Source organism: Oreochromis aureus, linkage group 13, assembly GCF_013358895.1.
Source record: "Oreochromis aureus strain Israel breed Guangdong linkage group 13, ZZ_aureus, whole genome shotgun sequence".
Classification (NCBI taxonomy): Eukaryota; Metazoa; Chordata; class Actinopteri; order Cichliformes; family Cichlidae; genus Oreochromis; species Oreochromis aureus.
The window spans coordinates 34,000,796-34,023,411 of record NC_052954.1 but is presented as its reverse complement, the minus strand read 5'-3'; the positions used below and the strand labels follow the sequence as shown (position 1 = coordinate 34,023,411).

At 48.3% G+C, this 22,616-nt stretch overlaps 1 protein-coding gene across 1 annotated transcript in view; it reads right to left on the bottom strand.

Moving 5' to 3' along the window:
- The window catches only part of LOC116335530 (echinoderm microtubule-associated protein-like 6), an 83,541-nt gene that overhangs the window by 29,498 nt on the left and 31,427 nt on the right, over positions 1-22,616 (bottom strand). The window contains exons 3-17 of the mRNA XM_031759256.2: positions 20,622-20,720; positions 20,309-20,377; positions 18,315-18,500; positions 18,033-18,168; positions 15,306-15,379; positions 14,931-15,058; positions 14,360-14,497; positions 13,401-13,542; positions 13,205-13,319; positions 7,878-8,087; positions 7,627-7,794; positions 7,252-7,358; positions 3,382-3,500; positions 2,846-3,032; positions 434-539 (exon numbers count right to left, since the gene is read on the bottom strand). Of these exons, the coding sequence (XP_031615116.1) occupies positions 434-539; positions 2,846-3,032; positions 3,382-3,500; positions 7,252-7,358; positions 7,627-7,794; positions 7,878-8,087; positions 13,205-13,319; positions 13,401-13,542; positions 14,360-14,497; positions 14,931-15,058; positions 15,306-15,379; positions 18,033-18,168; positions 18,315-18,500; positions 20,309-20,377; positions 20,622-20,720 (1,984 nt within the window). The remainder of the gene's footprint in view (positions 1-433; positions 540-2,845; positions 3,033-3,381; positions 3,501-7,251; positions 7,359-7,626; positions 7,795-7,877; positions 8,088-13,204; positions 13,320-13,400; positions 13,543-14,359; positions 14,498-14,930; positions 15,059-15,305; positions 15,380-18,032; positions 18,169-18,314; positions 18,501-20,308; positions 20,378-20,621; positions 20,721-22,616) is intronic.

The window sequence follows — 22,616 nt, the reverse complement described above, 5'->3', positions numbered from 1 at the left end:
CTAAAAAACGTGGTAAACGCCTCCAGAGACGACGCTTTGTTTCATACCATGTTGACCGTTTTATTATGTGTGAACTCTAAATGTCACATTTTCATTTACCTTTATTTTAATGCTTTTAATCAAGTTTTGATGTTTCCAGTGAGATGGGAATGTGTCGTGTCCTGTGGATCTTTAATGCACTGTGCCTATAAAAGGTGGACTGAAGTGCGAGACGTTCACTCTAATTTGTCCTGTTTATTTTGTAAAATATGTCTCCATGATAGTCACAAAGGACCAGACAGCTGCTCCACCCTCGTCCATCACGCCTGGTTTCAGAACACCAACATGGTGAAGACGCTCAGTTCAAGTCTTTAAAGGAGGATTTATTAATCATGGTGCTGCCATCCATCCTTATACGCAGTGTGTACGTGCTCATTTACACACACACACACACCTGAGAAGTCCAGCGCACACACTCCTCTCTGATGAAAGCCTTTGAGCAGAGAGAGGCACTTCAGAGTCTGGACGTCCCACACGTGGACAGCCGGGTCCCTCCCCACCTGCACAGCACGAACATTAAACACGATGTTAACGGTGAAGAAACGGCGAGAGGTTTGTGGCAGAGCAGACGACCTCAAAGGTGCAGTCTGAAGAAACTAAAGCTCCTGCAACACCTGCAGAACAACGAGTTTTAAATAGCACAGGTATGAAGGAGAAAAACATGAAACAACAGATAAGCTGATCAAAGCCGATCAATAACAGTCACGGGAACTCGGAGTGTCCAAAATAAAACCTAGACGGTGCAGTATGCAGTCCATAAAACTGGAGAAGTACTGCTTATCCAATATCCACCTTGAAATGATAAAAAATAGACAAGCAGACAAGCCCATCCATCCACCCACCCACGCATCCATCCATCCATCCATCCATCCACCCACCCATGCATCCATCCACCCATCCATCCATCCACCCACCCATGCAACCATCCGCCCATCCATCCACCCACCCATGCATCCACCCACCCATGCATCCATCCACCCATGCATCCATCCATCCACCCATCCATCCATCCACCCATCCACCCATCCATCAACCCACCCATGCATCCACCCACCCATGCATCCATCCATCCACGCATCCACCCACTCATGCATCCATCCATCCATGCATCCACCCACCCATGCATCCATCCATCCACGCATCCACCCACCCATGCATCCATCCATCCATGCATCCACCCATCCATGCATCCATCCACCCATCCATGCATCCATCCACCCACCCATCCATCCATCCATCCACCCACCCATCCATGCATCCATCTATCCACCCACCCATCCATCCATGCATCCATCCACCCACCCATCCATGCATCCATCCACCCACCCATGCATCCATCCATCCACGCATCCACCCACTCATGCATCCACCCACCCATGCATCCATCCACCCATGCATCCATCCATCCACCCATCCATCCATCCACCCATCCACCCATCCATCAACCCACCCATGCATCCACCCACCCATGCATCCATCCATCCACGCATCCACCCACTCATGCATCCATCCATCCATGCATCCACCCACCCATGCAGATCATCCATCCACGCATCCACCCACCCATGCATCCATCCATCCATGCATCCACCCATCCATGCATCCATCCACCCATCCATGCATCCATCCACCCACCCATCCATGCATCCATCTATCCACCCACCCATCCATCCATGCATCCATCCACCCACCCATCCATGCATCCATCCACCCACCCATGCATCCATCCATCCACGCATCCACCCACTCATGCATCCATCCATCCATGCATCCACCCACCCATGCATCCATCCATCCACGCATCCACCCACCCATGCATCCATCCATCCATGCATCCACCCATCCATGCATCCATCCACCCACCCATCCATCCATCCATCCACCCACCCATCCATGCATCCATCTATCCACCCACCCATCCATCCATGCATCCATCCACCCACCCATCCATGCATCCATCCACCCATCCATGCATCCATCCACCCACCCACCCACCCACCCATCCATGCATCCATCTATCCACCCACCCATCCATCCACCCCCCCACCCATCCATCCATCCACCCTTGTCAGGGTCGCAGGGACCGTGTACACAAAGCTTCGTGGCCACAGACGACTGTGTCATCTGCACACAGGAGGATTTGAACATCCTCACAGCTCAGTGTGAGGTCAGTCATATACAAGCTAAATAACAGAGGCCCTAAAATCCATCCTTGCAGCACTCCAAATGTGCAGATTTGGAAACGTTGAGCGCGATCAGCAAAATTCAGCTTTATCCAAATAAAGACCGATTATGGATAACTGACAGTGTAGGAGGTTATCAATAAGTACTAATTGGTTTATGGTCAAACTTTGACATCTTTAAGGAACTTTAAAACAGGGGTTTCGAATGCCAGGCCTCGAGGGCCGGTGTCCTGCAGGTTTTAGATGTGTCCTTAATCCAACACAGCTGATTTAAATGACCTCCTCAACATGTCTTGAAGTTCTCCAGAGGCCTGGTAATGAACTAATCATGTGACTCAGGTGTGTGAATAAGGCACGGCGGGACCACAGAGCATCATTTAAAGCCATTTATTGTCATCGGCTGCAGCCCTTAAGCTGCCAGCTGCACATCACACCACAACTTACAACACACAACCCCTGCTCCCCCGTGTTTTAACACAGCGGGCGTGATTGCGGATGCCATGCAGGTGCATCTTTCTGAGTATCTTTCTGTTCAACATTAGATTGTAGCCTTAAACACAACATCGTCCATCACAGTCCAGACGACCACGTGACCATCTCGTTGGGTCCCGTGTTTGCCTCACCTGTCCCGTGGCGGCGTAGTCCTTCAGCGGGTGGATGCTGAGGCTCAGGATGTCATCGTCGTGGCCCAGGTAGAAGCGCTGGCTGTGCAGCTGACGGTTGTAGACCACGCCCACCGCTGCTACATGGTACAACACCTCCCCGCCCTGCGTGTAAAACAGGTTGTTCCTGCAGTCGTATCCACGGTAACTGCACAGAGAAACCACTTCATTATTTTATATTTATAGTATTTTGTAATGTTTCACAGACAGACACATGTGATCATGCACATCTTTGACTCTGTGGAGGATGTTGTTTTCAGTTTGACCTGATGGTGGCAGTGTTGTCTCTGTGTTACAGAAACGTGTCTGTGTGGTTTTCGTGGAGGATAAACGATGATATGTTCAGCGGTGTGTACGAGGGTGAGCTTTCAGATTTTAACACAACACCGTTATAAATAACATCTAATGTAACGTAATATCAACCGCAGTAACAACACGCCCCACGTGTTTTTACACGCAAACTTTATGTTACAACGACCGCAGGCCGACTAAGTTACCCGTGAATGAACTGCAGTCGCAGGCCTTGGTCCGGTCCTTTCTGCCTCTTCAGAGATCCCACCTGCTGCTTCTTCTCTCTGCTCTGCTGTCGCAGCTGAGGCAGGTCCTCCTTATACACCTGCGCAGACAGCAAACACGCTCTGACGCTCACGTGGAGGTAATCCAGACAGGAAACAGGAAACATTTAAACTCAAAGGGTTCTTCCTCTGGAGAGCACGAACGCCCAGAGGAAACACTGCTGCTGCTGCTGCTGAGGATCAGAAGCTCAAAACACCTCAACGTGCAGATGTGATGAACAGATTTTAGATTCAGGGTGATTTTCACTTCTTATACAGCCATGCTGATTATCCCTAAATCTAATCTTTATTTAACCAGGAACACGCTCACGACTGAAAAGCTCCTCTGATAAAAACATCCTGTTCAATCAGCAGCAAAACAGACAAAGTGAGGCAGCAGGTGTAGATGAGACAAAGAATCAGAAGCTTCATGGCTGCAGGAGCTGCGATGCTCAGGAACAACATCTCCAGCTCACCTTCAGCACATTTACCAAACATTTCATTGATTTTGCAGCTGATTGCAGGCGCATGGAGCCGCGAACCCGAACGCCTTTTTTCTCAAACTCAGTACGAGCTTCAGAGGAAGACGGAAGGAATAAGTCTCCAAAGGACCGATACCTTCCCACACTTCTCTGATAGATGTGGGTCAGTGAGATGGGAGCGCACCAAGAATAGCCCTGTAAATAAGTACATCACTGAGCAGGAGCGAGCAGAGCGTTCAACCTGCGATGGCGGGTAAAAGCTTTCAGCTTTGTGACGACTGCATGTGTTAGTGCTGCAAAGCTGCACGCATTTAAACAGCATCACCACAATCCAGCACTGACATGAGAGCGCAGCCTCAAGGAAAGGAGCGGCTGGCCTCCAAAATAACAATCCAGCCTCGGCTTCAGCTTCTCACCAGTTGCTGTCGATGAGCTGTAAAACAGGGAGAGCCACGGGAGGAGGGATTACGACACAATCACAGAGGGGAACTAAACCTCCGTAATGAATGAAGCACAACGCGATTACACAGCTGGGCCTTCGTGGCAAGAAACAGGACAGAGGGCCGAGAGGCAGAAGCAAAGAGCGGCATTCACAGCTGGAGACGAGGAGGGACGCCACGGAGACGAGGAGGGACGAGGGACTGTATCCACACACAGGCGTGACGAGACACAGGCGGAGCTACAGCCTCAGAAAAGCTCTCACGTCTTCCACCACAGCACGAGTTTGGCATCAGCTCAGTTCTTTAACATCACCCGAAGTCCTCGTTTCACTGACAGCAGAAAGTTTTACGTTATCAGGATGACCTCAAATTTCCTGCTTCTAAACTCAGATAAACGGAGGTTTTTGTACTCGGCACTAAAGGTAACCCAGAGACCAGGATGTGTCCTTCGGCGTGCATGCTGCTTTATGAGCCATCCAGATTATTCCAAAACATAAATGCCATTAGTTGGAGTGAGTGACCAGTCAGTGCTGTGTGGAGGCTTTTCACGCATGGAGGACAGGAAGTGGTAGATCTGCTGTCCACACACTGGCCTGCTGAGCTGCAGACTGCAGTGCCTCCACCCTCAGCACACAGACTGCGCCCGCTCTTTATGCAGATTATTGTGCCGAGGTCGAGCCGGCGTGTTTGAGACTTTCGCAGGCACCGGCTTTGCTCCCCGGAGGTTTGGGACTGGCAGCGCTCCACTGTCCCTCTGCTTTCATTTACAAACGCTGCAGAGTGACAGTGGCTGAGCGTTTAACTGTGACTGGAGACGATTCTGCTGCTTCGACTTCACTTCCAGAGAAAAATAAAACATTTCCTGCTAAACCAAAGCCAAACAGCTTATTGAATTCAGTTTTTTATTTTTATTTTAATCTAAAGGACAGGACTGAAACCTCTCTGCACTTACTGCTTAATAAACAGCACTTAATGCTGATGTTCATTTATTATGTTCATACCAGTATGAAATAAAGCAGGTGAATGAGCGAGCTGTAAAGTGCCAGCAGCCTCTGTTCGCTGGTGTTTGACAGTCGGTGCTCTCTAACCTCGACCATTTATCAACAGTTTATGAGAGAAGAATGTTTCCAGTCCAAGTTATTATTATTATTTTTATTGGCAATAAAATATCTATTAGCATCTAAGAGGAACAAAGAGGTCCTGGTCAGGAAAGTCGGCTCTTCCTCCTCTCGAGGAGTTCAGCGTGCGGTTTGTGCAAAAGGTCTTCGACCCTCTGTGTGCAGCAGCGAGCGGTGGGTGGAGCAGGAGTGATGGATGGCGGTGGAGAGAGAGCCGAGCATGAAATCAAAGCGTCGATCTCTCGTCCTCAGTTATGGCTACGAGCTGTGAGCGGTGCCAGAATGACTGAAAGCTTCTCCCAGAGAGAGTCTGGGCTCTCCCCTGGAGACAGGAGAGGAGCTTCATGCTTCAGTGGAGCTGCTACTCCGCCACACCGAAAGGAGCCCGCTGAGGTGTTTCGGGCATGTTCCACCAGGAGGAGGTGCCGGGCCACACCTGCTTTGGTGTAGACCCAGAAAAGCTGGAGGAGGTGGCAGGAGAGAGACGCAAGTATGTGTGATGACACTGATGGATCGATCCATCAGCGGATGTTCGGGCCTATTCTGAAGTCCTACCCGTGTTTGTGCATCATATGAAAAGACGTCAGCTTTGACACGAAACAGATAAAACAGTCCAACAGCTTTGAAGTAGCAACAGTTCAGTATTCAAAAGGCTTCTGCAGGTCTGAAGGCTGATGGGGAGTCCTGTATCTAACCTCTGGTAGCCTGCACCTCACCTTGGAGGCGGTTAGAAGCCTGATGAGTCCTACTCTGCTGTCGTCACATCATCGCAACGTGAAGGAGAACATGTCAGTTATTGTTAGCAGAGGATGGAGGTATATACAGCGTTTAATAAATCTTTTATCTCCAAACTCGATGCTTCATTCCACTCTCAGAAGGTTTACCTGCATGTCACCTAACAGGGCTGCAAGCAGCTCAAAGCAGGAAGCTTCTGTGTGCAGAGACGGGCTGTGCCCACACCTGCTGCATATTTACATGAAGTGCTTTTATGATGTGGGTCCAAAGTGGCGGACCCTGGAGCCACGCCTCCAACTGGGCTGAAACCAGAAGCAGAGGACGGGAAGGAGCAAAAACGTGGAGATGAGAAGGAAAAACCGAGAGAGGAGGTGTTTAGGAAAAGGAAAAGGAAGGAGAGAAGGAAGCAGGGATTACGTGAGAAAGAGGAGGGAGGGAAGGGGATAGGGAAGGAAGCTGGGCAGGCGAGGCTCAGCGTGGGAATTTTAATAATCCACTTTTTCAGGCTCGAGCTAATTAAACTTTAGAGCCAGAGACCAAGTCTAAGCACACACACACACACACACACACACACGTTGGGTATTCATATCTTGTGGGGACATTTACCCTAACTGTAATCCTGACACTAAAACCACATTTTGAGTCTCAAAAATGTCTTCATACTTATGGGGACCAGGATTTTGATCCCATAAGTTTAGTAAAGTTTTGATTTTTAGTCCCCACAAATATATGAATACACGTTCACACACACACACACACACACTCTCAGCTCTATCTACAAGCAGCATATTGTTGCGACGCTGGCGGCGCCCTGCAAACAGCAGTCACAGGGACGTGTGCCAGGCAGCGGCTGGCGGAGGAGATAAGGCGTGTTTCATGATCACCATGGAAACTACACTGAGCCCTGCAGGCTGATGGGAATGAGAGCGAGGCGGACGCACCGAAGCGCACGCCGCAGCAGAAACATTCACAGCAGCTCGGCGGGGCCGGCGTGGAGCACCTGAGGCTCCCGACCAGCCGCCGCCGCGCAGGTCGTACCGGTCTGTCGTAGTGGATCTGTGTCTCCTGCTCGATGTCAGAGTCGAGCTCCGGGACGTCAGACACGTCGCTGTCCGACTCCTCGCTGTTGGAGTCTCCGTGACTGTCTGAAGAGGAGACAGCAGAGTCAGAATCACAGGCTTTTACTTTGGTTCTAATGTCTTTTAATCTCTTTTATTTTATCTGTGCAACATTTTGGTTTTTCACGTGCTCATAAATAAAATGATTTATTTATAAACCACTTCAGTTCTTTGGTATTGCATAGATAGATATCTGTATGTGTTTTATTATTATTATTATTGTTAAAAAAAGCTGCGCTCACTTCTTCTGCCCTGTGAGCGTGTGCGGGCTGGACTCTCCGTTACTCACGGGTACCTTGGATGTTGACGTCCGGGCCTCCGTTCATGACCGACTCCGGCAGAAACCTCCACTGGAAAAGGGCGTGGTCGGCCCCACCTGTGGTCAGCACCCACTGCAGGTCATGTGACCAGCGGACGTTGGTGACGTGGGCCGAGTGGCCGATGTACTTCTTAAACTTGGCTCCTTGGAGGAAACACAGGTTTGTTATGAAAGGAAGGAAGCACAGGAAAGAAGGCGTGGAGCAGAGAGACGGAGGAGACGGAGACCTTTCTTCACGCAGGGGAAGCGGAAGAGCTTCACGAGGCCGAGGTCGTCTCCGGTGACGAGCACGGCGGCGGAGGGGTTGGCGTCCACGGCGTTGATCTCGGTTTGGGCCGAGTATTTGGGCCAGATGCCGCTGACCTCCGAGCCCAGCACGCCACTCCAGGAGGCCCAGCGCTGACCTTTGACTTCCTCCTTACTGACCGGCTTCCCCACTGCGGGAGGACAAGAAGAAGAAGACGGCAGTGACAACCGAAGAATAAAACTCATTTCCATAGCTTCCGGTGCCGCGGACGATCTCTGTGCTGATGTAAGTGATAAACAGCAGCTCCACAGATTTTATCGACGCGAACGCCGCCGCGCCGACAGAAACGTGTTCACGGTGCAGATTCGTATCTGCGTCGATGCCGGCGGCGTTTCTCTCTGCGGGTTTTGAATTTTAGTGTTGCAGCTTGTCCTTCACAGGTTCTTCATGAATATATGGAGGAGACAGGCTGAAAGGCTGCACGCCATGCTGAAGGAGCAGGACTCAAACCAGGACAGCCTACTGCGCTCTCGTGCACGCTCCTCCCTCTGTGGAGACCTGCAACAAGCTCAAACAGCCTTTTTACTTCTGACAGAATCATTAAAATGTTTGTTTTTAGTCTGACTGAAGCATTTTGTGCAGTTCTGTGATGCCAGTGTTGATACAAGCTGCGCAGCTTTGCTGTGCTGAAGATTTACTGACAGCTACACAGACGTCAGGAATCTGTTCAACTCTGCAAAGAACCCGTTTTAAATGTCTTTAGGCTCTTTGTTAGCAGCAGCCTGTCACACACTTCATTAGATAACACAGTTTGACATAAAACTGTATTTTTCCATCAACACGCTGGAAACTTGGCATGTCTCAGCAGGTGTGCAGCGCATCCTTCAAGGGTCTAAAAGCTGTCTACAGCAGATGAACATCATGTCCTTAAGAAAGAAGAAAAATCCAGCAAAGACCCATCACTGGCCCTTCAGCTGATCACCTGCTGTTCACTGAAGCCTCATCAGAAATGTGTCGGTGAACAGGAGGAAAGGCCGAGGTCTGAGACAAGAACTGAAGAGCAGAGGAGCATCAGGTCTGATGGAGAGCTGGATCCACATCATGGTCTCGTCAGTCAGCGGTGAAGTCAGCACCTTCAGATTTTTATCGTATGTGCTGTATTTACATGTATGTTTGCACGTTTCAATAAATCATTGAAAGTATTTGCAGAACAAAACGTCACTCCCACCGAAGGCTGTGAGGCTAGGCGCTAAGCACTGATGCTCGCTAACGCTAACAACATGTCGACCTGCGCTGCTGTGTCACCTGGTCACACGTGTTGGTCGTGACCTCTGCACCCAGCGGATACCCAGAGTTTCGTACCAGGAACGAACAAAAAAAAAAGGACTTCCAGGAGGCGGAGCCCCCTCAGGCCCCCCATGAGCCACGGCCCTACACTGAGCTATAAGTAATGAGCACGCTGCAGGTAGTAAAACTGTCCTCAGAGTACTGCGGCCCCTTTAACAGGAAGTCTCCAGTAAACTGTGAGAAAAGAGATTTTTTGATGGTCCGATCTCGATAATGAGGCTCGAGAGTCCAAAGTTAGTAAAACATCAGAGACGCATTAAAGTGAAATAAAAGAGGCTGAAATAAGCCGAGTTTATTTATACAGCAGCTCATTAAACTCTGAGGCCTCACAGGGATATAACAGGCTTTGTTTTTTTTACAGGGCCCCAAAATAGTGACGTTTATGTTCATCATGAGAACAAAGATGTTAAGACTTCTTATTTCTGTTCTCAGCGTTTTCTTGACGCTCGTCCTCGTGTTCTGCCTCTTTTATCATGACGCGTCCAGGATCCTGACAATGAGCTGCCTTTAGATCCCACATTTAGAAACACAGATCACTCTTATCATCAATATTAAACAATACATCATTTAACTTCTTAAATATTATAAAAACACATTCTGACAACAATTATTGTTTTTTTTCTTAAAATATGTGGACTGTAAATACACGTACGTGACGTCAGTGTTTATATTTAAATATAATCTGATTAAAAATTGGGATTATTATCCTGTAATTCAGAGAAGCGTCTCTAGTTTGATCGATCGATTCTTTAAAATTTCTTCACACTAAACATCCTCAAAGTTTCATATGTACAGCTCATCCCTGAGAGCCAAACACTCGCTCATTTTTTTTACCCTCACAGACCTGTATGATGTCACAGGGAGCCGATAGCCCTGTGGTCATCTCTGGCACAGAAGCCACACCCATCGCTGCTTATGATATTTGATATACCTTTATTAGTCCCACAAGGGGAAATTTCATGAGGGGCAGCCAATTAGAAAGGAGTTGCTAAAACAGCTTATTTCACACAGAGGATGAACTGAAAGCTGCACCAGGGCTCACTATTAGAATTAGAATTAGAATTCAACTTTATTGTCATTGCACATGTCACAGGTACAGGGCAACGAAATGCAGTTTGCATCCATCCAGAAGTGCTTTAGTCGTGATATAGATATATTACAATATATATTAGCAATAATATAGATGTGTAAGTATATTACAGAAATGAGTCTATTATGGTATGTTATAATGTACACGGTGTGAAGTATGTTATGAATATGCTATAACTATAAGTATGTACAGGCTATGAACAGGATATAAATATGAAATAAAAACTATACAGAAATCTGAGATATACAGTTATACAGAATGTGAACTATGTAAGTTATAAACAGTTGTGGGATTAAAAATTATCGTATGTACAGAATGATTATCTACACAGAACTATACAGTAGTGGTAAAGTGCTAGTGGTTGTGGGTGTGTGTATGTTCAGTCCATGAGTTTAACGTGGGTCAGATGTCAGGAGGCAGAGTTCAGGAGTCTGACAGCTGTGGGGAAGAAGCTGTTCCGGTACCTGGTGGTCTTAGTCGGAGGCTCCTGTAGCGCCTCCCAGAGGGCAGGAGGGTGAAGAGTCCATGTGATGGGTGACTGGGGTCTCTGATGATTTTCCCAGCCCTTTTCAGACACCGCTTCCTGTAGATGTCCTTTATGGCAGGAAGTGGTGCTCGGCGATGCGCTGGGCAGTTTTCACGACCCTCTGCAACGCCTTCCGTCCGAGGCAGAGCAGTTCCCGTACCAGACTGTTATACAGTTGGTCAGGATGCTCTCGATGGTGCAGCGGTAGAAGTTCACCAGGATGTCTGAGGACAGGTGGTTCTTCCTCAGAGTCCTCAAGAAGAAGAGGCGCTGGTGAGCCTTCTTGACCAGCTTGGAGCAGTTTGGTCGTCCAGATGAGATCCTCGGAGATGTGGACTCCCAGGAACTTGAAGCTGCTCACACGCTCCACAGCCGTCCCCTTAATGTGGATGGGTGGATGTGGGTCAGCATTCCTCCTGTAGTCCACGATGAGCTCCTTGGTCTTCTCGGTGTTAAGCAGCAGGTTGTTTGTGTCGCACCACTCAGCCAGACGATCCACCTCCTCCCTGTAGGCGGCCTCATCGTTGTCACTGATGAGGCCAATCACCGTGGTGTCATCTGCAAACTTAATGATGGTGTTGGAACCATCAGCAGGTCTGCAGTCGTGGGTGAAGAGGGAGTAGAGGAAAGGGCTCATCACACAGCCCTGTGGTACACCGGTGTTCATTGTGATTGTTGATGAGCAGCGGTTATCCAGTCGGACATGCTGGGGGCGGTTGGTCAGGAAGTCCAGTAACCATTTGCAGATGAGGGAACTGATGCTCAGGTCTGTCAGTTTCCTGATGAGTTGTGAGGGGTGGATTGTATTGAACGCTGAACTGAAGTCTATAAACAGCATTCTGGCGTAGGTGTTGTTGTTGTCCAGGTGTGAGAGGACAGAGTGCAGTGCGATGGAGACTGCATCCTCTGTGCTCCTGTTCTGGCGGTGTGCAAATTGGTGGGGGTCCAGGGTGGGGGAGACAGGATTTGAAGTGTGCTAAGACCAGCTGCTCTAAGCACTTAGTGATGATGGGGGTGAGTGCTACTGGGCGGTAGTCATTGAGGCTAGATGGGTTGGAGTTTTTGGATATCGGGACGATGGAGGTGGATTTGAAGCAGGCCGGTACCACAGCGTGGGCCAAGGACAGGTTGAATATGTCTGTCAGGACTCCTGTAAGCTCCCCAGAACACGCTCTGAGAACACGCCCGGGGATACCATCAGGACCTGCAGCCTTGTGGACATTGATCCTGCTCAGCACCGCTCCTACATCGGTGGGGGAGAGAGTCAGAGGTTGGTGGTCTGGCGTCATGTCTGTTATGGTTGTGGTTGTGGGGTTCCCTCGCTCAAAACGAGCATAAAAGTTGTTGAGCTCGTTGAGGAAGGAGGCATCAGAGGATGTGGGGGAGGGTTTGGTGGTCCTGTAGTCTGTAATGGTCTGGAGTCCTTGCCACATGCGTCGGGGGTTGGAGTTGGAGAAGTGTTCTTCTACCTTCTTTTTGTAATGGTGTTTGGCTTTTTTGATGCCCTTCTTTAGATTAGCCCTGGCTGTACTGTAGGCATGTGCATCTCCTGACCTAAAGGCGGTGTTGCGGGCCTTCAGGAGGAGACGAACATCCCGGTTCATCCAAGGCTTCTGGTTGGGGTACATGGTGATCCGTTTCTGGGTGGTGACACTGTCTCTGGTTTCGGAGATGTAATCCAGTACAGATGAGGCGTACTGGTCCAGGTCTGTGTGGGTGAACATATTCCAGTCTGTGTTTTTAAATCTGTCCTGGAGCACTGCGTCTGTCCCCTCTGGCCACACTATCAGATACAGATGGATTATTTTAAGCTGTAAATCATGCACAGCTGCCCTAGTGGTGTTCAGGAATAAAAAGATGGAGGTGGGAATGAGCAGGAGAGGTCCAGCTTCTGCAGACGAGCGCTACCTGCAGAGCAGATGGGCGTCTCCAGCGCCCACTCGGTCCTCAGAGGCCGATTAAATATGAAAACACAGAGTCAGCTAAACACGCAATATTAGAAAGAACGGATGCTGACATGGCTCCAACTTTTTTTAAAACGTCAGCAGTCTGAGAAAACAGCACGACAGCATATTCACAAAGATAGGAGAGCATGGAGTCGGCGTCAGAGGGTTTACTTTAAACTCAGTTTATTTCTGCTGGTTTTATTTCACTTTGTCACTGTTGAATTTTAATACTTTCAATGTTGGTTTAGGTTTTGTAGGCCCAGTGTAAGAAAAAGAAGGATTATTTTGAATTGTAAATCATGCAAAGCTACTCAGGCGGAGGCCAAGAATAAAAAAGATGGTGAGAATGAGCAGAATCAGCCCAACTTCAGGTTTGACCTATGACCCCAGAGACTCACGGGGCATCCGGTAGAAGAAGCGGTCTCCAGCTCCGTCATTGGTCTGCAGGATCTTGCTGTCCAGGGTCCAGTCCAGGTGAGTGATGAAACTGGAGGACTGGCTGCACTCTCCAACCTGCAGACAGTCAGAGACGGAGTTAGCTTCGCTTCTAACATCTGAACCTTCTCTAACTTCCTGCTGTCCCTCCAGCACGACCTTCTTGTATCTCTGAGCAACAGCGTAGATGTCCACCAGTCCATCGTTGGAGCCGACAGCAAGGTAGGCGCCATCCGGCGAGAACTTCATCTCGTGGATCACCTCCTTCCTGTCCTTGATGTGAACGACCTCAGTCATGTCTCTGAGAGGAACGGAGACCAGCACACGCATACGTTACAAAAACAGTGTGAGAGTGTTTGTAAAGCACATTTAACGTGTAAAGGTTTGTTCAAGTTAAAGGCAGAGAGTAGAAATGAGTCTGCTTAGAAGCAGAAATCTTAAAAGTAGAAAGGGGTCGGGCAGTGAAATGGGACGGTGTTCGATATTCCAGAGATTTGGAGTAAAAGCTGAAAAAGCTCCATCGATCTAACTTTAAGTCTAAATCGTAATATGGACGATCAGCTGATCAGCAGGCCGCGATGCTCTGACAGGTGTGTGAACACGACTAGGATCAGACTGATGCAGCCGTGCCGGCACATTTTAAAATCTTTAAAACAATCAAATCGAGCCTAAAACTGACAGGAAGTCAATGCAGTGAATCAAAAACTGGAGTAATGACATGTTTGTGTCCCAGACTGAGGGATGCACGACACTGAGTGGCCAACAGAGGCAGCACAAACATAACGACCTGTTTTATTCCTTCACAAATATAAAATTAAATTCATGTTTCTTCTTTAGGTCTTTAAGATAGTTTAAACAAAGCAGGGGTAACATATGTAAAGAAAGCAGTACTGGGCCCAAACTAGAGCCTTGGGGAACACCACGGGACAGAGGAGAGGTCGCAGAGGAAGCAAATTCATCAACGTTTTACAGAAACTTTACAGACAGTCTTTAATTTGTACACAGGCACTAAGACTGCATGTGTACAATATACAGAAAATACATAATCTGCCATTCACATAGGAAACCAGTTAAGAGCTGTACTTCTAATGCCCAAGGTGTGTGTGTGTGTGTGTCACCTGACTCTCAGCACAGTGAAGGATCCGTCCTTCATGCCCAGAGCCAGCTGGGATCCGTCCACGCTGAATGCCACACTGCGCACCGCCTCCTCCATGTTACAGCGAGCGATGAGGGCGTGATCCACCAGACTCCACAACCTGACACACACACACACACACACACACAGACACACACACACACACACACACACACACACACACACACACACACACAGATGTGATCAGCTTCATCTGCAGACTTCAACAAGTTAAATTTACAATCTTTGATATTTTTAAGAAAGGTACGAATGCAACATGAGGTCGATGTCTCCATGACGACAGAACCATGAGAGAAGTTTGGAGTTTTGACTGCAGATGAGCTGATTTCAGGTTGTTTCAGGTTCGGATTTGTCAGTCTTTGTTCATAACAGATGAAAATAAAGTGATTTTGTGAGGAAGAGGAAATGAGCCAAAGCAGCACTCAGTGTAAGGAGACGTCTGTATCACTACACCGAGCCCACTCTGGTCGTCTCAGCTCTCACACTCAGCCACAGTAGCTTTGCATGATTCGCAGTCCAAAGAAAGCACCCACCTGACGGAGCGGTCGTCGCTGCCGGTGACAGCCAGAGGCTTTTTGGGGTGAACGTCGAGCGCCCACAGCTCGCCCTCGCTGTGTCCCTGCATGATGAGCAGCGGCTTGTCCCGGTCCCTCACCATCACCTGCACAGGTGCAACATCTGGACTCAAGAGCAGGTTTTCACATTTTAAAGCACCACATGTGCTGTTTCAGTGCTGATCCGAGCTGCTAAAACTGCCTGACATTAAAAACACTTCACAGTTTTGATTAATGAGAACATTTTGTTGCCTGCGTGTCAGCAGGAGGTCTTCACAAAAATAAAACTCTTTGAAACGCGTCGCCGCAGGGAGGGAACAGCGTGAGGTTTCTGTCCTTCGTCTTCTTCCTCACCTCAAAGATCTCGCTGTCCTGCGTCCCTGCCAGGATCCGGTCGGCTCGCCAGCAGACGCTGCGAATGGACAGACCTGAAGGAGGGAGGAGAAGAAAGGAGAAGGTAAGGTGACACAAAACTGTCAAAACATCAGGAGAAAGACAAAAATAAAACCAGTGGAGAGGAAAAGAAGCAAACAGGAGAAGAGCAGATAAAAATGGAAGACGATGGCGCTGCAGAGGAAGTGTCTGCAGGTCCTCGGTCCTGATGAACTCCGAGTTTAAATCCACGAAATAAACTAAGACGAGCTCCGCTGTCGCTGCCTGCTGGAGGCTGGAGAGGTGGCGGTGCAGCCAGGTGAGCGTGGATCGAGCTCCATGAACCTCTGGACTGCTTTGTTTTTTATTTACGCTTTAAAAGCACCAAATGTGATTCGGTTAGATTTAGGAAAATATTCTGGTTCGACTGAAACGTGCAGCTTCACCACTGCAAAGACCTGTGGAGAGGAACTCATCCCATAATTCATCTCAGTTCAGAAACACCTTTGAGAGAAGGTTTTATCCCAACAAGCAGCTTCAGATTCTTCATGTTGGTGCAGAAAAAACAAAATGTTTCATTTAAAGATGATTAAATATAAAAAGAACGTGACGCCCACGAGCCGAAGGCTGCAGAGACACTAAAGCTGCACTATAAAGATGAGTGGGTTAGCTTTCAGTGCCATGAAAAGTCTTTGGGCCCTTCTTCATCTGCTGTTTGAGGCTTAAAGACCTCAAACAGCAGCAGGGCGTCTCCTCAAGTCGTCCTGTGTGAGGCCTGTCAGGCGTGTCTAAGTGGGAGGAGCCTCAGGGGCAGAACCAGGACCCACCGGAGAGATTAGGTTGGGAACACTCGGTACACCCCCAAGTGGAGTGGAGGAGGTGTGTGATCAGAGGGTATTCTGGACTTTTTGAATGTATTTCTTGATGTTTTGGAAAAGTCCTGAACAACCTGCTGACTCAGCTCGGCTCGAGTTCAACTTTGGTGTTTTTTGTCGTTTCGCTGCTAAAACTACTTTTTTCCACCATCGGAAATGTAATTAGCAGAGCTGCTCAGCAGCTCAGCGCTCGCCAATGAAGAGCATCTGCTGTGGCTGATGGCATCGCTCAGCATGTGATGTTTTCCTGTAATGTTGTTAGAAAAGCCTCTTCGGAGGTTCAGCAGCCAAAACAGGCCGACAGCAGAGGAGTTTGTGAGGCACGTGGGAAATAACTGGGAAAGATTATTTTTACTTTAGCTTCAGACGCAGGAAGAGCGCGGCGCACTGCGGGAGAGGAGAAGGAAGCGTTTCTGAGAGGGGAAAGGAAGCAGAAACAAACCGACTTCCTGTCCACGTACAGAGCAGCGAGAGGCGAAGACGACTGGGCTCATCGTCTCATCGGGCGTGAAACTCCTTTTAGACGTGCGCCGATATATTAGCAGCCTTTCAGTCTAATCCACCATGAGATGGCACGTTTGTATCTGTTGGGTCACATCAAGTTAAGAACTCTGACAGATTCAAACGTTCAGCGTTATAAGAAACAAGGAGAATAAGGATGTAACTATTTCTGTGGCACAAAGGGCCAACGATTAAATACAGAAACTAAATAAATGAATCATCACTTTCACAGATATTTTTCTTCATGTGCTCTTTGTCCTCCTTCTTCTCCTGGTGATAACTACAGCAGTGAATTGTTATTGGCTGATTTTAAATTTGAATTCATGGATCACTGAAGACACCGAGCCAATCAGAACAGCCCTTAAAGCCGTGACTTTCTATATCTGGCTGATCTCCTCCAGCTCGTCTCCCTGTGCTCGCTGCGGCTTATTGTAGGTCTTTACCTTCCAACACAAGCTGCCTTCAGGCGACTGCTGCTGTGATTCGAGGCTTTGGTCACCAGGAGGTGGTGAACTCAGCCAACCAGGAGACAGATGTCCGAAAGGGGGAGGAGCTAAACTGGCTGGTTTCAGACAGAGGATGACGTGAGGGGCTCGGGAGGATTATTCTGAGCTGTGAATCATGCAAAGCTGTCCTAGTGTAGAGCAGGATGCTCCCACACTTCCTGTCCACAGATTTCACACTGACTGCTTTCAGGTTGTTTTTGAGGAGATGAACTTTGACAGTTAATCTATCGTGTCTGCTGCAGAGATGTGTTAAAGAGGAGGCCGTCGTCTCCTGAGGAGAACTCGTTTCAAACTGACAAAACCTTTGCCTCCTTCCTTTCATCTTTTCTTCCTTTTTAACTTCCTCCTCAAAATCTTCAGAGAGGAGATTTTAAAAGAAGGCTGTGGGATTAATGGCTCGCCCTCGAGCTTCTCCTGAAGGAAGAGCGTACGTCTGCACCTCCTGCTGGGCAGCGACATTTAGGAGGAGGAGGCGGCGAGGGGTTCAAACAGCCACCACCTCTGGATTTGAGCTAAATCAGGTCAAATAAAGATGAGAAACTTTATTACTGAGGACTCCTCAAACAGAATCAGGTCATTTGAAAACCTTCAGCTGACAAAGATCGGTCAGGATCTAAGGACTGTTCCTCCTTATTGTTTAAAAAAAGAGATACACCCGCCCCTCCCTCCCACCTGAGCCCCTCTCTGTACCTTAACTTTACAGCCTCAAACAAGCCTTCTCTGTTAAATCGTGTTAGAAGCTGAGACCTCGTACCTGTGTGCACCTGTGTGATACAACACTGTCACCTTTGCTGCTGTAACGACCTGCGGTGACCCCGTGACCGTACCTTTGTATCCCTGCTCGGCCTCTCGCAGGTCGATCTTGGTGATGGGTTTGAAGTCGACGTCCCACAGTCGGATGCAGCCGTCTCTGCCGCCCGTGGCGAAGCCCTCCTCGCAGGAATACATGCTGAAGATACCGGCCTGAACACACACACATACACACAATGAAGCAACGATGGACCCACGTCAGCCAGGGTTTCACCAGCGTCGCTACAGAAAACCATCAGACATGCAGACAAGTGTCACGCTGGCCCTCTGCTGCGACGGGGAGCAGAGGTGAGACTCACGCTGTGGGCGGACTGGACCGTTCGGATCAGGTTGAGTCCCTTCCAGACGTAAATGTCTCCGTTTAGTGCCCCAGAGTACGTGATGTCATCTTTAGCCGAGGCCACACACAAGATGGTCTGCAGGTCGCCCGCCTTCCCGAAAATCCCCCGCTTTGGCGTGAGAGCGTTACCGCACAGGGACCAGAACTGCGAACACAAACGGAGGCGGTCAGTGAGGAGATACCTTCTTGCTGTTTTTAACATCGTGTTTAAGTGTTTCGAGCATCGAGGCCAGATCTGCGTCCTAGACTGTATATCGACGATGGACATAGTTTCAAAAGCACTTATGAAGAGTGAGGGGAGGGGCTAACTGAAAGACCAAGGGGCACCAGAAGTGTCAATCACACAGTAGCCCCGCCCTAAAGCATGCCCTCCCTTTTCCTTATTTCTGACTGTAATTTATGAAGCACGTCATGTTTTACTGTGTCAACACAAGAATTCCCCCCGAGGGCTCAGACCACCGGCCTCAGTTACCATGTGAAAGGTTAAAGTTCAAGAGCGCAGCGAGGTTCCAGGTATGAAAATCTGCCGCCCTCACTGGTCTGCATAAGAACCTCTGATCACCTTGACAACGGCTGCTTCGAAGCATCACATCAGAATGTTTTGTTTTAAACTCTGCAGCGTGTCTCTCACACACACCTGTGTTCGCTTCTTCAGAAACATTTCATGTCGGCCTCCACAGAAGCAAACATGGAGCACGGCCCGAAACAAAAGTCTAAGATGAAAAACCGGGCTGAGAAATCCAAAACCGAAGCAGAGGATGCTAAAGCCAGTCAACAGGAAGTGGCCACCATCCAGCTAATCGACAGGTCAGAGGAGCTCAAAAAGCTAAAAGAAGATCTGATAAGCATCATTGAACATTTCATGGAAGATGGCTTTCAGGCTTTAGACCGCCTCATTGAAGATTTTGAGGAGAGCGACGGAGACACAACAGAGAGCGAGTTCAGTGAGAGCGAGCCTGAAATGCTGCCGAAGCAAACTTTCCCTGAGAAGGAACCTGTGCCATCAACTTCAGACATCAAGCAAACGACGCGTCCTGAGAAGACACAAGCAGTTTATCCTAAGAGGAAAGTCGTGACTTTTAGTGAGGGAAACCAAACAGTTGCTCCCGAGGAGAAACCTTCAGCGTCTGATCCTGATCTCAGACCTCAGACAATCCAGGACAGAAAGCGCACAGTCAGCCGGGATAGTCAGGATCTGCGGAGGGAACAAGGAACCCAAACAGATGGGAGAGGGTTACTGCGGATACCACTGAGGGAAACACTGAGAGCACTGGGAAGGAGGCTTCAGGAGGCACCTGGAGAAGAGTGATCTCCACCAACTGACCGAGCACGCTTTGGTTGTGTTTCTGTTCAAAACAGCAAATAAAAAGAAAAAAAATCTAAATTGTCCTGGATTTGTCTTGTGAGCAGCAGTAAACCATGTAAAGGTGCTTTTTTATATCTGGACTGGAGGCAATGTGCACCTCCTCCTCCTCCTCGTATCTGCTCCACACTCTTGAGACTGACAAACAGCAAACCTTCTTGCAATGGCTGCAGCAGGTGTTACCCGCAGCAGTTGGCTGCAGGCACCAGCTGCTGGCCACAGCAGCAGCACCTTTTCTTTACTGTTTGTTTTTTTGGTCTCAAATGATTCAGTTTAATCTGTTTTTTACAGATTTGGTGGGACTCAAACCAGACGTTCTCTGATTGGATGAGAGAAGCTGAGCTGGGAGTTGTTTCCAGGTTTTATTTCTGCTTCCTTCTCGGATCTTTAGAGAGTCAGAGATATTTAATGACGGGCGTTCAGAGGAACTATTTTATTACCTCAGTGTGAAACTAAGCAGTTACATGAAAGTGGAGGTAAATGTGCTGACGAGTCATATTTCCGGGTAGGAGGAATACATCAGAGCCATCAGGGGATGTTTTACTTCCACATTTCTGGAGACGAGCACAAAACAACGATTCCTGTGTTACCTTGATGTGCTTCACGCCGCAGCTCACCAGACGGCTTTGCTGAAATGGATCCCAGCAGATGTCAAAGATCTGAAGAACAGAAGAGACGTTCGTTATCGAATTTATGTGAAAACGTGTGCATGCACAGTGGAAGTATGATGAGCAGGAAACACTTTCAAACTCTGTAAAAGATTTTTTTATCAGATTTGATTGGTGTGTGGTGCTTCACGCGGATTTTCTGTCCCGCTCAGACAGCACCGCCCAGAGGCTTCGCCAGACGGCGGCAAGCGGCGAGGCTTAACTGCAGAGGAAGCTGATTGGTGCACGCTCTCACCCTGTCCGAGTGTCCCGTGGCCGTGGCCAGGATCTTCCCTCTCTTCCACTCCCAGATACACACCGTGTTCTTGGCGTCCAGGCCGACCGAGGCCAGCCGCTGCGGAGGAGAGAGGGGACGGTTACGCATCCTAAATGTGCAGAAATCTGACAGTTTATCTGCTTCATACGTGCTGTGCAAAAGTTTCATGCAAGCTGATAGAAGGCGGTGCTTCGCGGTCGATCAGCCTGACGCTCATGTGACGTGTTTGTAAATGTAAATATAACAACACGTGCATTTCAAATGAACTCAAGTTTATTTCTAACAACCAAAACTTTAAAGAGTTTTCAAAGGTTTGCTTGGAAAGGCCTAGGTCAAAGGTTAACGGGAAGAATAAATGAAAGGAGCATCGAGCTGCTGTGCAAACAGCCGTTTGCCGTCTGCGCTTCTTTAGCGATCAAAGACTCAGCAGATCATAAAGGATTCAGGTTCACAGCAGTCCAGCTCAATAATAAATCAGCCACAGCCTGCACACTTGATTTATTATTAAGCTGGAGTTATGATTATTTTATTGATTGTGTGTTTATTCTGATTTAGCCTGAGTTGTTCAGTCATCCGATCCAAAGTCAGTGCCAGGAGCAGAAACTGCTGGCTCAGCATTTACAGTGTCGCCTCCCAGCTCAGCGTTTCATTTATATCACTCACGTCCAAAGAAACCAGAACCAGTGCAGCTTATTGGCAGTTTCATCACCTTCTGACCTCAACAACACTTTCAGATCTGGTTTTCCAGCAAACGTTTGATGTGTTTTCACCATCAGAGTCGTCCTGCTGTGACGCGTCTCACAGACTGACTCTCTCCTTCAGCTTTTCTAGGCACCACAGTTAGAATCACAAATCCAAACCAAAGTAAAAAACAGGTTTTTAGTGTCTTCACTGAGTCCGTCAGGATCTGACACCGGGGACCATGTCCAGGTCCGAACACTGCCAACACTTATTAACAGGACTAACAGCATAATTCCCCTAATTAATGGAATTTCATTGTATTTAAACGACAGTGTTTTCCTACAAATACACGAGAATTTGGAGGAAATAATCACACTGTCAGGAATTAGAAGTCGCTTGAGATTTTAAGGTGATTTTGCAGAAGAATATTGTCTCATCTGACATCGTAAACACTCATCGGCCACATTGTGGCGTGCACGAATCCTTATCTTATAATAAATATGTTGATGTGCACGATGGGTGTTGTATTATTCAGCCGATCTTTACTGTTCTCTCTTTTAATGCTCAACCCAAATCGCTTTGAAAGGAACACCTCACTTCCTGTTAAACACCTGGAAGTTAAAGTTAGGCCACCCCACAGTGTGGCCCTGCCCTGGAGACAACAGGGTGCTTGATTTTTAATGTTATTTGCAGGGGTGCACATAAGTCATCCGCAGGTGCGCATTCGCTGTCAAAATAAAAGACGCGCACCAGATAAGAAGTTGCAACGCGCGTTTGCGTACATAAGATTTTCTGGAGAAGGACAGACATTTGTTTAGAACTCTTAAAGATGTCGAAGAAGCTCCTTTAAGCAATTACTCTGGTGTTCCTCCACCTCCAAAGAAATGTCAGAAGGAGTCCGAACCGCAAAAGAAGCGCGTATTCTCGCAAAAGTGGTTGCAGGAGGTGAGCTGGCTTCAACAAATGATGAACGCACAGAGATGTGGTGCAGAATATGCTGTGAAAATCCCACTCTAAAAAACAGCGCCTTCTATATGAACGCAAATGCGCGTTGCAACTTCTTATCTGGTGCGCGTCTTTTATTTTGACAGCGAATGCGCACCTGCAGACCACTTATGTGCAGCCCTGGTTATTTGTCATTTCTATGTGTTTAAATTTCATGTATTACTCTTTGTACAATTTAACATCCAGATGACAAACCGTCTTCAGACTGAAGGACGTTTGGGTGGAAATCTCGTCATTAGTGAAGTGACGCTGGGCTTGTCGACAGATAACGATGGCGGGTGGCTACAG